The sequence below is a fragment of the Candoia aspera genome, chromosome 3 (assembly GCF_035149785.1).
Source record: "Candoia aspera isolate rCanAsp1 chromosome 3, rCanAsp1.hap2, whole genome shotgun sequence".
Classification (NCBI taxonomy): domain Eukaryota; kingdom Metazoa; phylum Chordata; class Lepidosauria; order Squamata; family Boidae; genus Candoia; species Candoia aspera.
The window spans coordinates 92,628,163-92,643,513 of NC_086155.1; the positions used below are offsets into that span (position 1 = coordinate 92,628,163).

A 15,351-nucleotide genomic window follows, 5' to 3' on the forward strand; every position below is an offset into this window, starting at 1 on the left:
ACAGCGTGGTTTCCAATTAATCCAATAGCATTCTAGACCTACACTAAATGCCAGGCCTTGCATATGTGGGCGGTTGGGTCCTCCCCACCCCTCCCCAAGCAGCAGCCAAGCGCACTTCGACCTCGCGCGCTCTCCGAGCCCAGCCCAAGAGACTCCGAGCCGAGGCCGCGCGCCCCTTTCTCCTCAGAGAGCTTTCCGAACCGTCCTCGCAGGTGACGCAGAGACTCAGCCCAACCGCCTCCCCTCCCTGCCACCGCTGCGATTGGCCGTCTCAGTCCCGGAAGGAATTTTTTTGGTCATTTCCGCGGGAGCCGCCATCTTGTCGGCGGTTGGCGGAGCTCGACTGCGTTCAACCTGGAAGGCTTCAGCCCGCCTTACTCGAGCGGCCTTGTCGCCCGCTCCCTCGGTGTCAGCGACTTGTTTTTCGCTGGTGCCGCTATGGCCAATAACTGTCCTCTCGTGGGCCCCGGCAACTGCCATCAGCCGCCGCAGCACCAGTCGCCACAGCAGCAGCACCAGGGGGTCCTGCAGCAGCAGCAGAATCCGCAGGCCGGCACCGTTTTGTCGCCTCCGTTACCGCTCCAGAGCGCGGGCCCCAAGCCGGCCGCCTCGGGCAAGCAAGGCAACGCTCTGCCTCTGTGGGGAAACGAAAAGACCATGAACCTAAACCCCATGATCCTCACCAACATCCTCTCGTCCCCTTACTTCAAGGTGCAGCTTTACGAGCTGAAGACCTACCACGAGGTGGTCGACGAGATCTATTTCAAGGTGAGCGGGCGACGGGGAAGGAAATAGGCCACTGGAGAACAGGATGAAACTAACGATCCTCGAAACAACCCTCTCTCCGAGGCCAAACGTTCATCTCCGGCCTTCGAGTTGGGTGGCCTCCCTTCCCACTTCCTCCTGAAAGAAAGAGGCTAGAAAAGGACTGTTCCTCCGCTCCTTCCTGCCTCCCTGTCTCGAAATCAACGGAGGAGGCCTTAAACCGGTGTGTTTGTACAAGAGGGGCAAGCTAAACCTACAAAATGTAGATGTAATTCTCCCAGCCTGATTCCAAACCCCAAATATGTTTATATTAATTGGGAGTGGGTGGCTCAGAACAAATTATCCCTGATTCTGTGTTGAAACCTATATCTACTGAAACGTAATCTTACAGAAAATGCATGGAACGAAAAAAGTGGTAATTAATACCGTTTTCATTCTGTGCTGCTTCCACAAGGTCTAAAACAGTGAGACTACTGAGGAATTTTATGTTTTTCTTCCCAGAAATTCAGGATAGAGCATATTAGAATCTAAATTTACAACAGTCATGAGAAGTAGTTACCCTGAGAAGTGTGACTGAATCAAGCTGCATGATGAGTTTAATGGATGAATGAGTTCCTGGTCTAAAACACTTAAAAGTCTGCAACCTGATGTACTATTATATCACTGTGGTTGACTGGTATTTATTAGTTGATTGTTGTTTCATTTCTGTAGCTGCTTCTCTGGAAAAAGATGCTACTGACCTTTGTGAGACTTGGTTTTATTTACATATGGATAGGATTGCACTAGTAATTCTAGCATTAAGATTAGGTGCTAACATTCTAGGTTTTTCTGATGGGTGTGAAGTTGCTTTAATTCAACTCTGCCATCACTTCTTTCATATTTCCATTAATGCTCTTCTAGCATTCTTTTTTTTTCTTATTTCATATTATGTAATTATAATGGCTAGCTGGATGCAGCATCTGTCTGACTTTAGCTGATCTTGAAAAGCAAAATACAGACCTGATTAAAATTTAGATAAACTATTACTAGGAAATAAAAAAAATAGACTAGAAATTCAAAAAGAAGGAATACCAAACCACTTCTTATCTTTGCCAAGAAAACTGTATAGATGTGTCCATAAAGTCACCAGAATTTGAACTAACCTTATCTTTAACGACTTAGTAGATTTCAGACAACATTTACTCACATTCACATACAATGCTAAATTAAGAAGCTTTAATCCTTGAGGGGGCATTCAAAGATTGAACTAAGTTTTTTTTTTCATAATCTAATCTGAATAACTGTGATTAGCTGCAAAAAGTGTTTAATTGTATGCTGAACTGTGGGTCAGGTGAGCCTTTTAATTTCTATTTTCTGAATGCTTATCCATACCTTCAGAACATGAAGAAGTCAGAACTACTGTATTAGCCTTACACAGGAGGAATTGCATCTTGGCATTTTTCTATCATGAAGTTCAGTTCTTTTAACTGAATGTCCTGAGTATGTGTCAGTACACTGCATATATCTCTTAAGTTGCAGGCAACATATTGGCTTGCAGGATAATCTCTAAATCAGAGATCCTAGCTTCCATAGAATTATGCTAACATATTTGACAAATCTGGGTTTGTGAATGTGCTTATGGCACTATTGGTCAGAATCAGTTAAAACTCATTTGTTCCGTTTTCACCAGGAAATGCCGCATGTGGCACATTTACAGCTAAGGTTGGTGACCTAGATGACACCTTCTCTGTCTTACTGAAAAGCATTGTATGAAAGTCTTGATGGATCAAAGCCATGATGGGTGGCAGAGGCCCGTATCTTGGGCCCATCTGGTGACAACCACATCATGTTGATGATTGCAACTTGGGATGTTAAAGAGTATGAACAATGAAAGAAAAATAGATACAATGTTTGTCCGTGAATCTATGAGAAAAGGGGAAGGTTTAATAAATCAAGGTGGTCTTGGGTGGAGTTGATGAATAAATATATTGATGGAAGTAAAGATGTAGTTTAATTATGAAATGAAAGGATAAGATGTATGTCAAAGGATGAGTTGGTATTCAGATTGTTGTAGATACGTATAAAAGTACACATTTATAGGAAAAAATAATGAATACATGAGAATGAAACAAAGTGAGTACAAAAAACCTGGGCCATTTGAAAGCCCAAGAACGAATGAAAATGGTGATTGGTAAGTATCCATATAGAAAAATGTTTCAGATACATGTCTTAAACCTACGCTTAATTATTTGTTTATGATAAAAAATTGAGGGAATTAGCAAAGGGGACAAGTGTGATGAGAGATTCTGAATGTGGGATAGACCATTTTTTGGGTAGTGTCAGGAATGGGATCTTGGAGGAAAATGGACATGAAAGAAAAGAGAAGTGAAAGCATAACTGGAGGAAGAAAAGGTACAAATTCTATATGACAAACTATTAGAAGAGAGATTAGCCTTCCCACCAGATGAATGGAAAATCAATGTAAGGAAACAGAATGCAGAAGTGATTTTGAACACAAAAAAATTCTGTGGCAGGGTGCCACAGAAGTAAGTAGTTATTTTAATAGGCAATATGAAAAAGAAGGCTTGGTAGAATGATGAAGTGGAAGATGCTGTGGATAAGGAAAAAACACATACAAGAATGCTGCAAAAATGAAGATGAAAGATTCCCTATACAGACAAAAGTTGTTATATTTTTGTCCTCTCTCTCTCTCTCTCTCAATGATTTGGTCAGCAGTGAACATACGCAATACTCCTGCCTCCTGTTTTCCCCACAGCTACAACACTGTGAGGTGGGTTGGGCTGAGAGTGTGTGACTGGTAAAAAGTCACCTAGTCAAGTTTCATGTCTAAGGGAGGCCTAGGACTTGAAGTCTCCTCGTTTAAGTTGCAAATAATGCTCCAAAAGAAGGGACATTTAGATTAAAAGAGGCCGGGAGTCACATTGTTTGAGTTGAGTGACTTTATAAATTCAGTTAATAAAATACAGAACAATTTTTCTGCAGATAAAACATTGGAAGTGGGTAAAGAGGAATAAAGAACTAAACGAACAGAATTAAAAGTAATGAAATGATTTGGGCTGAAGCCAAAGTGATGGAGTGCTGGAAGGAGAGTTTTATAGATTTGTATTGGAATGACAATAGTATATCAAAGAATAGAATTGAAACAAGTACTATAAATGCTAATGTCCTAGATGATGAAAAGGAGAACCTGAAAATGTTGAAAAATGGTAAGGCTATAGACTTAGATGGCATAGCTGGAGAAATGTTAAACTATGGATGTAGTTTGCTGATGGATGGATTGTTTGTATGGTTTGCTTAATGTGTGCATGAAGGCTGCACCTGTGCCTGACAATTGGAAGAATTTCCCATATACAATGGGAAGTGTAGCAAAAATGAATGCAGAAACTACAGGGAGATTTTGTTTGGTAAACATGCCTGGGAAGATGTCTGGCAGAAGTCAAATTGAAAGAATACACAAGGTGACAATCAGCAACATTTCAGCAGGTCATTGAGAAATACATGAACTCAAGTAACGAAGTATATTATACATTTGTTGATTTAGAAAGGCATATAATAAATTGAATAAGCTTGAATTATGGAATGTTGTGGAGAAGTATGGAGTTGAGTGTTGGGTGTTGAATATAATAAGTCTGGTATATGATTGTATATGTGAAAAAAATGGATTAGCAATTGGTTCAACGTTGAGCAGAGGTATGTGATATCCTTTTGGTTTTTAATGTGTTTATAATTAAATCTATGAGAAATTATTGTGATGGCAGAGGTGTATTGGTTGGAGATGTAAATATAAAGGTAGTTTTTGTGCAGCTGATGTGTTGTTGGCTGAAAGTCTGAATGATTTGCAGTGAATGTCATATTGATAATATAATGCAACAAGTAAGTAAATATGGATCTGAAAATTCATACATCAGAGACCAAGCTATTTTGACAAGGGAAATGGAGTGAACAAATAGAATAAGTAGATGAATTTATATACTTTGGTAGAATGTTTGCTAAACATGGGGAAATGGATTGAGAAATTTTAAGATACACTACCTGCTTGTAGAAAATGTTAGATATTATGTGGTCTTTTGTGAAGAATGTATATTTGTCAAAAAAAAAGTGAAAGTGGCGGTATATAAGAGCTTTTTGAGAATTGGAGAATAATTTGGTCATTTTATTTAATGCCAGAGCAAATACAAAGATGAAATCATTAGGAGAGAATCAGCTCCAAATCAATTAAATGTGGATATTTGGATAATATGAGAGGAGAACAAACATCACCATCATCAAACAGTACTACCAATTTATCTTGGTTAATTTTTCTGCAATTAACTACTAAAATTTTATTTCAACAGTGGGCACATATATATGTTTGTTCATAGCCTGAAATTTGAAAGAAAACAATGTTTCCTATTTTTGCAGTTAACAAGTCAATTCTTGATTTAGAACGAATTATTCAAAAGAAATTGTTAAATGTTGTTTACACACTTCAGTGTGCTCCAGATTCAGATATTTAAATGAAACTTATTTTATTGCCTGCTGCCTTCTTCACTCAGTGGAGGAGGAAATTAAGAATAAGTTTCTTAGGACTGCATGAATGTGTTCTGTTTTTTTCCTTTCATTTTCTCTTCCCCATCCCTTAAATTATAGAAATAACTCTTTGTTTGGGTCTGCTCCTGTAAGTCCCATCTTCAGTGAATTTCTTTTTCTTTGCAGTTTTAGAAAGTGTTGTAATGACTTCTGTATGTTATGTGTTCTGTTCATATATACTATCTGCAGAATAGGACTAAATAGGACTTATTTCTCATTTTCATAGACAGCCATTAGCAAGCACATTAACAGAATATTAGCTTAAAGCTGTGACTGCTACTGATACCTTTCATTTGGTGTTTTTTTTTAATCACTTAAAATGCTAAAACCTCTTTATAAGAGTTTAAGAAACTTCCAATCTCTAATCAGTGTTTTGCAATTATATTCACTTTATTTATGAAGATCTGATGTTTGCTGAAACAAAGGACAGTGTAATAATTGATAATCACCATTGCATCATGTGGTAGTGAGTTGCATTAGATAATTTTAGGGTTTTAGTGATGTTCTTTTTTATTGCTTTTTCATAGAATTTATAGTAATTGGGGCATATCCAAATTTCTTACAATTTGGAATATTGAAACAACATGTTTAATCAGAAGATAAAATTCTAACTAAATAGTGTCAGACAGGAGAAAATCAAATGTAAATACAAAGTTGTGGTAGATTTCATTAATTGGTTATTTGTTTACAGGTTACCCATGTTGAACCTTGGGAGAAGGGAAGCAGAAAAACTGCAGGTCAAACAGGGATGTGCGGAGGGGTAAGTAGAAGTACGTGATTTCTACATTTTTGGAAAGGGTTTTTTAAATAGTTGTTAATCTTTTCAAAATGAACATACAAAAACTTTGGTTTGCAAGCTTTCATCAAGTTCATTAGTAGATCAATCCATTAAAAGCTTTGTTGATGACTCGTAGGACATATTTTTATTTCAGAGTGAGATTTTCCTTGAATTATATTTATTGTTGTAATGGAGATTAAAAGTATAAAAGATAATCTTTCCTTCTAATGATAAATGCCGTGCTAATATGCATTTTATGTTTAATCAAATGGTAGTTTTTATTAAATTGTAGGTTCTCAGTTTTGTAAAGAAGGAACACTTAGAATACTACTGCCCAATATAGCAAACACTATGCATACACCAATATTCCTTATTCTAATAGGAACACACGTGCAGGCAAGTTATACGTATATATTGTCAATTCATGCTTTTCAAATATGTGAAGCCAAAAACATTCCAGTGCTGTGTTTCTTAAGAATGTCACCTTGTGGGAACCAGTAAATAGGCCTTTTCTGTTGCAGTGTCTGCCAGATACTTGATTGGCCCTGTTCTTCACAGCCTTTCAAAAAGCCTTAAAGATCTGGATGTCCTCCCAGGCATGGGGGTAGATGGTTACTTAGAGCCATGGGGAGTTCTTAGATTATTAGAACTGTTTTTATCTTGGTGGTTATTAAAGGTAGTCCTCACTTAACTATCACAATTGGGACTGGAATTTAGGTTGCTAAGCAATGTGGTCGTCAAGCAAATCTGGACCTGATTTTATGACCATTTTTGCATAGACATTAAGCAAACAATGTGGTTGTTAAGCGAATCACATGGTTCCCTATTGATTTTGCTTATCAGAAGCTGGCTGGGAAGGCCGAAAATGGCAATCTTGTGACCACGAGACGCTGTAACTGTCATAAATATGCAATGGTTGCTAAGAGCCTGAATCATGATCACATGACCATGGGGACACTACAATGGTCATAAATGCAAGGAACTGTCATAGGTCAGTTTTTTCAGCACCATCATAACTGCGGACATTCACTAAATGAATGACTGTTTAGTGAGGACTGCCTGTATAGATTTTATATGTTGATTGTTTTTGTTTTTTATTTATATGGAGTTTTTAATCTGATGTTAACTGCCCAGAGTCACCATGATAAGATGGGCAGCCATATAATCCTAAATAAAGAAATAAATACCTCTTTTTTCCTTAAACAATGTAAGGCAAGTGCATTTCATTGGATTATTATGCATTAAAATATTTATAAATAGTCCAAAGTATCATTTTCAAATAAAAGTTAAAATGTTAACATAAATTGTGTTATGTTTAACATATAATAGATTTGTTCAATTTTCTCTAATCAATTTGTTTAGTTATTTAGGCTGTTGTAGGAATTTTTGAAATTCCTTTGTCTATTAAAATAGGGATTCAAAAATTAGTCTTTTTTTTTTTTAATCTAGAAAATCTATCAGTAGCACATGCTCATTTAGTCACAGTTGAATGATTGGCAATAATGCTGTTTCATCAACGAAGGTGAGGTTTTTCAGTTTCAGGAAACCATTGCACTACATACAGCTGAATCCGTTGTTCCTTTTTTAAAAATTTTGAACACAGAAAATAATTTATGTACTGAAAAAGCTCACCTATATTGTTTCTATGTTGAATGAATTATATTTTTTTCCTCTTCTCATTTCTAAAGGTGCGAGGAGTTGGAACTGGAGGTATAGTGTCTACAGCCTTTTGCCTCTTGTACAAGTTATTTACCCTGAAGCTTACCCGTAAGCAAGTGATGGGACTAATAACTCATACAGACTCCCCATATATTAGGGCTCTTGGATTCATGTATATTAGGTAAGTAGTGATAGATTTAATTACAAACTAAGTTTTATCCACAGAAGAAATTGTTAAATTTATACAATCTCTTTGTACTTCAAGGTACACACAACCTCCAAAAGATTTATGGGACTGGTTTGAATCCTTTCTCGATGATGAGGAGGTATGTCAACAAGGGTAATAATTTGTTTTCTTTTTTCTTTTCTTTCTGATATTTTAAATGAGATAACTTTATATTTTATGAAATGCAAAAATAATCTTTAACTGCAAATATAAGCAGTAAAAACTTTCTCATCCTTAATGCTGTGCAAACTTGGATTAGCTTTCTAACTTTATTAGAAACTAATCATTTCCCAAAACCCAGTAGAAAGGGTTTGGGGGGGGGAAGCAGTATGTTGTGAAGATTTGAAGAAACGAATGGCCACTTCTTAAGAAGATAATACAATTGGGATAGTAACAATCCACTGATGAGTAGACTGTTCTCTTCTGTTCTACCAGTAGAGAGAGCAAAATGTTTTAACTTGCAGAATTGTCCACTGAACTTCCAGTTCTTTAAAAAAAACAGTTTTCTGTAGTAATTAGGAGCTCCACAGATACTTACTTAAAAGTTAATTTCCTCTAGTGCCCATGTACTAGTTCATCTGAATTCTTTTTTTTTCTCTCCAACAGTGATCTGTTTTCTTTGGCTTTTGTCATGAACATATTTTCAGTTACACTAGCTGTACCAAAAACAATCTTTTATGAGATCAGGCTATGCAGTTTCTTAAAGTGAGATTTAGATGGATTTTGCATACCTATAGTTTTTGCTTTATTCATACACTTGTGCACACACACCACTGGCTGGCTTGCTTATTTATTTATTATCACATTCTTGGTTCCTATCCATAACTAGTTCATGACAATTCCTTGCTCTCCGTTTTTCACACAACTAACTAAAACTTCAGGGATACAGAGGAATCACTTTCATGTGTTAACATCTTTTCCAGTTTGCCAGTGTTGAAGATATGAAAGCATTTATATGTATCTGCCTAAATATAAATGTTTTTATGAATTCATTGATGCTCTATACTTTTCAGGAACTACACTTAAGCTAATTTGTTGTTTTCTTCTTTAGATCTCTTTGCAACGATTTTGTTTGGAAAAACTGTATTTCTGAACACTTAAGTGTGTGTGAGTGCAAGCAGTTTTACATACAGATTTTCTGTTCCTGTTTTAGATAACAAATCTCACTTTCCTTGTGTGCTTGCACTGTAGGTTTGGGCCTGACAATAGCTGACTAACATGTCCTGAGCTGTGAGAGGGCATAGCAAGAAGGCCTTCATGCGGTAATGACCCTTTTCCAAGACAATGGTCATCATGGATTATGCGTTTCCAATTATTTGTTACTTTATTTATCTGTTGCATAACTCTAAATTAGAAAACTCACTGCTTCATGGCAGTTGGTTTGCTATTGCTTCCTATTTAGGTAGAGTCCATTTTGTACTACAGCCTTTTCTGATCATTTTAGATAGGAATGGTCATCCTAAATATGGATAAATTGTAGTTTTGATTTGTGGCGACAGTCCTCAAAAGATCAGATGATTTAGAACAAATTACTTTTCCTTTATGGAATAACAGTATGTGATAATAGAATACAACTCAAATATTCTAATATTTCAACCTGATTTACTAAGAAATGGATCATTTACTGCCTGGCTGCAGGAATAGTCTATACCTGCATGCATAGGTATTAAATCAAACTTCCAGCCAGTAATAGCAAAATGCAAAGGTACAAGAGATGAAGTTCAGATACAGCTTAATTATCAGCAAAAACAGCTAAGCCATCATATTTCAAATATGGCGATCAGTATAAGTAGCATTTGTTTCTAGATAAATTTTAGATGGTTTCTCACAATCAGAATGTGTGTTCTGTTTTGTGTTTGCTTTTTGAAGGACCTTGATGTGAAAGCAGGTGGTGGCTGCATGATGACCATTGGAGAAATGCTGCGCTCTTTTCTTACTAAGCTTGAATGGTTTTCTACGTTATTTCCGAGGATTCCTGTACCGGTGCAAAAGAACATTGATCAACAAATTAAAGCCAGACCTAGAAAAATCAAGAAAGATGGCAAAGAGGGAGTAGAAGAAGTAGACAGGCATGCAGAGCGTAGACGTTCAAGGTTATACTTTAACTTTACAAATAATTATTTAATCATTCTCTTTCAGTAGTTTGGCATAATCAACGCATTAACTTTTTGCTATTGTGTTCAAGACAAATAATATTAATATATTGTTTTGAAATACCAAATTACTTCAGATTATTTCAGTTACTCAACTATTCTGCAAGATTGGTATTTATTCCCATATGGTAGATTAGTTGTAATAAGTGAACCTAGCTATTACATGTTCATGCTTGAAGTGAAATTTAATCTGAAAACCTGCCAGTATACAGGTAGTCCTCACTTAACGACCATTCGTTCAGCAACTGTTCAAAGTTAGGATGGTGCTGAATGAATGGTAGTTAACAGCCAGTCCTCAAAGTTATGGCCGTTGCAGCACCCTGTGGTCCCGTGATCAAAATTTGGGCACTTGGCAGCCCAGCTGCATTTACAACCACAGCATGCACTTCACCTCCCCCCATCTACTTCCTCTCATCTCTGCTCTTTTGACTGCCCTGCACTCTACCGCCACTGCTACCCCTACCACTCCCAGCTGACCGTCACCATCTTCTTCCTCCTGCTGCTGACAAGGCACACCCAGCCAAGGCAGCTGCTGGCCCTTCCATATATCTATTAGTTTAGATTAAATTGCTTGCATTCACTAGTGTCCTGTCCCAGACCAAGCACACACAAGTACATGAAGCGGTAGTTGCAAACTTACGAGATTAAGCAAGTAGCAAGCAGCAGAGTGAAAGGTATATGCCAGCGCATACATGCACAAAAGAGAAATCAAGTCCCCACAAGTCCAGCAAACTTGCCTAAGAGATAATCCAAAAATCCAAGGAAGCAGGCACAAGAGTAGTCAGGCAAAATCCAGGGTCCAAAACATCATAGCAAGGTTGTCAGCCAGTCCAGGTTCAGAGTCACGGTCACCCGGGTTTGAGCCTAAAGGCACAGTCTGGGTTTGCAAACAGTTGTCACCAACAGAGAGGCTTGAGCTCATAGCTCTTCTTAAATAAGAGCAGTCCTAGTGTGGTTCATTTAGGAGGCCAGGCTCCCTCCTTGTGAGTAACCTCACAGAGCACCTTTGTTCTGCTCTACACTCTGCACAGCGAGCCCTCGCGCTGGGGTGGGTGGCAACTCAGCCTCTTCATCGTCAGAGACTGGCAGCAGCTGTGCAGACAGCCCTGCCTCCTCTGCCTGCAGCTGCTCAGGTGGCAGTTCTGCCAGCAACTCAGTTGCATGTTGTCAGTCTCTCCCTCTGAATCTGAAGCTGGCTGCACATTATCAGTCTCTGCTTCTAAATCGGAGCCCATCATGACAACTAGTAGCTTGGTGCCCTTTGCACAGTCTGATGAGATGATAATATCCTGCAAGGTTACTTAGGATTTGTGTGACCATGTGGACAAGATAATCTGGACAAGGTCCTCTGCAGCAGGAATGCCATCATTTGTGGGAGGCACTCCTGCCTTTCCTGGCTTACTTGACCTGCCATGACTTGGGGCTAGATCAGGGAGATAGTGCCTGCTGCCTTGAAGGAGGTGGTAATATGCTAAGAACTGGCCTTCCTAAGATCTAGCAATATTGGACAACTTCCTGATCTCCAATCTTCTTGTTTGGGGAAAGTTTTGGAGAAACGGGTTGAAACTCAGTTACAGAATATCTGAGAAGAAATAGTTCATCTAGACCTTGCCGATCTGGACAAACACTATACTTGTTTTTATTGTAAACTATTATAATGGGACTTGGATGGGGAATTGCAGCCCTTTTGATCTTATTAAACCTCTCATTAGAAATGCAGAGAACATTTTGCCCAGTGTCTAGACGTTACCAGGGACTGGATGGGTCAAAACAGACTCAAGTTGAATCTGCAACCATTTGTTTGGAAAGATTCTTAGATGCTCTGACTTGGACTTTGAATGGGGTTGCACTGATGAAGGAGCATGTCTGTGAACTGTGGATTCTCTTGGCCTGTGGCCTGCTAGAGGAACACGTAGTGCCTTCTTTGAGCTGGATGGTCTGGCTATAATTAGTCATGTCCTCATCACCTCATATTGGACTACTGCAACATGCTCTACTTCAAGCTGTTGACTATTCAAAAATTTCAACTGACCCTGAATGTGACAGCCCATATGCTGACAGGTGAAATCCAATTCTCCTTTGATCACCCGAGTGGTCACCTGTAGATTTCCAGGTCCAGTTCAAAGTACTGGTTGTTACTTACAAACCTTTCAATAGCTTGGATCCTGACTGTCTTTGGGATCATGTAATTCAGATAGAATCTGTTCATCCCACATGTTCAAGTCATGAAGCCATGTGGTAAATTCCCACTACTCAAGAAGCTAAGGGACCAGGAAAATTGCCTTCTGTGTGGCTGCCCAGTCTTATGGCTTGTGCACTCCAGTATAAACCCCTCTTGAGTTAACACTGATGAAGGAAGTGAAAACAACCCCTTTTCATCTAGTTTTTTTCTATTATAATGTATATGTTAGCTGAGCCATTACAGCTCAGTTTATTTATTGGCCTTTATTTCCTTAATAACAGTTTTCTGATTTTATGGTTCTTTTATTTATGTAAGGTGCCCAGAGTCTTCTGATTGGGATGGCGTATAAAGTCTGTAAATTAAATAAATAACCACCCAGACTCATTGTGAGTTGGGTGATACACAAATAATAATAATAATATCCTAAATATACACTTTTGCTTTATTGCATCATATGAAAGATCCATGTAATGCATTATTTTTCACAAGCATCCTAACCCGAAGGTGATCAAAGGACTACACTCTGCCTCTGTGCATTTTCTTATATATTGCATCAGCTATAATAAAATTAATAATGCAGAAACCTGATCCTTAAATGATTCTGTAAAATTGACAATTAACACAACAGATGAAAAAGATTTAAATGTTCTTTAGTTTTGTGGTGAAAAACCTCTATTTCTGAAGCATTTTGTCATTTTACTATAGATCTCCAAGAAGGTCCTTGAGTCCCAGGAGGTCACCTAGAAGATCAAGAAGCAGAAGTCATCATCGGGAAGGACGTGGTTCATCCAGTTTTGATAGAGAATTGGAAAGGGAAAGGGAGCGACAAAGATTAGAGCGTGAAGCTAAGGAGAGAGAGAGGGAGAGGCGACGGTCTCGAAGTTCTGATCGAGCACTGGAACGTAGGCGAAGCCGGGAAAGGCACAGAAGCCGAAGCCGTGATCGAAAAGGAGACCGGAGGGAGAGGGAGAAAGAAAATGAAAGAAATAAAAGAAAGGAGCGTGACCACGACAAAGAAAGAGGTGTTGAAAGAGAACGAGATCGCTCTAGGGAGAGAGATCATTCTAGAGAAAAATCAAAAGACAGAAAAAGTAAAAGTGAAGTAGATGAAAAGAGGCACAAAGATGAAAAGGATGAAAGGAAGCATAAAGATGAAAAAAGAGATGCCAAAAAAGAGAGGAGGCATAGCAGGAGTCGAAGTAGGGATCGGAAGCATAGGAGTAGAAGTATAAGTAGGAATGCTAGCAAGCATAGTAGAAGCAGGAGTAAAGACAAGTCAAGTAAACACAAAAGTGGAAGCAAAGAGAAATCAAATAAGCAGAGCAGAAGCAGAAGCAGAGGAAGAACTGATAGCAGTGAAAAGTCTCGAAAACGAGACCTGAGTCCTAGTAAAGAAAGATCACGAAAACGTAGTAAAAGCAAAGAACGTTCCCACAAACATGACCACAGTGATAAGGACCACTCAGATAAACATGATCATCAGAGGAGCCAAAGTACAGAACAAGAGAATCAAGAAAAACAATCTAAAAACAAAGACGAGACTGTATAAATATTCTGAAGTGGATCACATTGAATCCTATAAATGTTTTGAAATCTTGCTTATTTTTTCTTAAAATTGAGATTGTGCAGTAGTTGATGAGCACTCTTCTTCAACCTCCCTCTAGGCTGCAGATTGTCATTTCCTATTTTGAGTAGGGAAGTGCCTTTGTAATCCCATTAAAAGCGTTGACTATTCCAGCCCATTTGTTTAGTTAATTTCATGATGCAAATCTGTTTGTGCATTTTTTTTAAAAATGTTCAACTGTTTCTGAAATGTACAATCTGTACATATGTCCTGAAACTGTTCTAATTCCTTTGGCATGGTTGCCATGTTGGTTAAATTTGTATACGGCAATAAAACTGCCACTAATTCTACTTTGTTTTATAGATGTGGAATTATGGTTTCTATCTTTGCATTAGCATGGCTGTGCTTTGCATAATAGTATGGCAGAAGCTTTTAAGGATGGGTCTTGAACATGTATTATATCTAAAATATTTATGTGCATTCAACATCCATGAAGGTCGCAGTTCTAGAACTGTTGTCTTGGGAACGCATTTAAAACACATTTTAATTGTGAAACTCAAGAATGTGTTATAATTAGATTAGACTATTCAAAGGAGGTAGCAATTTAAGGCAGGGATATAGATTTGGCTGAGATTTATGTAGTAGTCAATGCTACCTCACAGGGACATTTAAGATTGATATACCTATGTACCATATCTACATATACTTTCTGGCTAGTGTTTATTGTTCATGTAAAGATTCTTTCAATACAAATTATCTTAAGTTTTTCATTTGTCATGTTATGCCCTTGCCCTGTTATTCATGAAACAACTTTAGGCTAACAAAGGTGAAAGAGACTGTATTGGGGGAGGCAGGATGGCAATAAGGTCAAATAGACTTAAGTTTCAGACTGTCAGATCATTTTTTTTATAAATGAGACATTTAAAATAAAACATCTTCATAGTGTTCCTTTCTTAATGCATAATGTTTTTTTAAATCAAAGATTTGTGATCACTGCTTGAGCTGAAGAATTTTTCTCTAACAACGGGAGCAAAATTTTAAAACATTTTATTACCTGTGAGATAATGTCAAAATGCCGAACTGAAAGATAAATCATATCACAAAAGTTCGTATCTGTTTGGTAGATTTGTTCTAGTGGCCTGTATAAGAAATATCTGGAATAAAGACTGGATTAATTTATTTGTGGTTATCACCAGTTCATTGGGAGAAAAAAGTCAGCCTGGGCTTATGCATAAACAATAGAAATTGCAGTTCATTCAGTAAAGAGTAGACACCTAGTATATGAACAGAACTACTAAACAAGCCAATTTGCTCAGTGGTTTTATAACAGACTGAAAAACTGTTTTTACCACTTTGGTACATTTACCAAAAGTGTTTATTAGGTTATTGATATTAGCAACTTGTATGTCATCCTCGAAGAAATACAGGAAAAAACACATTTTATAGTTAAAATCC

The 15,351-nt window shown here is 37.8% G+C and overlaps 1 protein-coding gene across 1 annotated transcript; it reads left to right on the top strand.

Annotated features, from left to right (window-relative positions):
* The first annotated feature begins 316 nt into the window (after window positions 1-316).
* Window positions 317-15,075, top strand: PRPF38B (pre-mRNA processing factor 38B). The gene is made up of 6 exons (XM_063298364.1): window positions 317-768; window positions 6,026-6,094; window positions 7,801-7,952; window positions 8,037-8,097; window positions 9,867-10,090; window positions 13,038-15,075. The coding sequence occupies exons 1-6, from the start codon at window positions 439-441 to the stop codon at window positions 13,879-13,881; spliced, it is 1,680 nt and encodes a 559-aa protein (XP_063154434.1). The 5' UTR covers window positions 317-438; the 3' UTR covers window positions 13,882-15,075.
* The last annotated feature ends 276 nt before the right edge of the window (window positions 15,076-15,351 follow it).

Coding starts and splice junctions, on each gene's coding strand:
- PRPF38B (XM_063298364.1), top strand. CDS start 439: ATGGCCAATAACTGTCCTCTCGTGGGCCCCGGCAACTGCCATCAGCCG. Junction 769..6,025: donor TCGACGAGATCTATTTCAAG/GTGAGCGGGCGA, acceptor ATTTGTTTACAG/GTTACCCATGTTGAACCTTG. Junction 7,953..8,036: donor CTTGGATTCATGTATATTAG/GTAAGTAGTGAT, acceptor TTGTACTTCAAG/GTACACACAACCTCCAAAAG.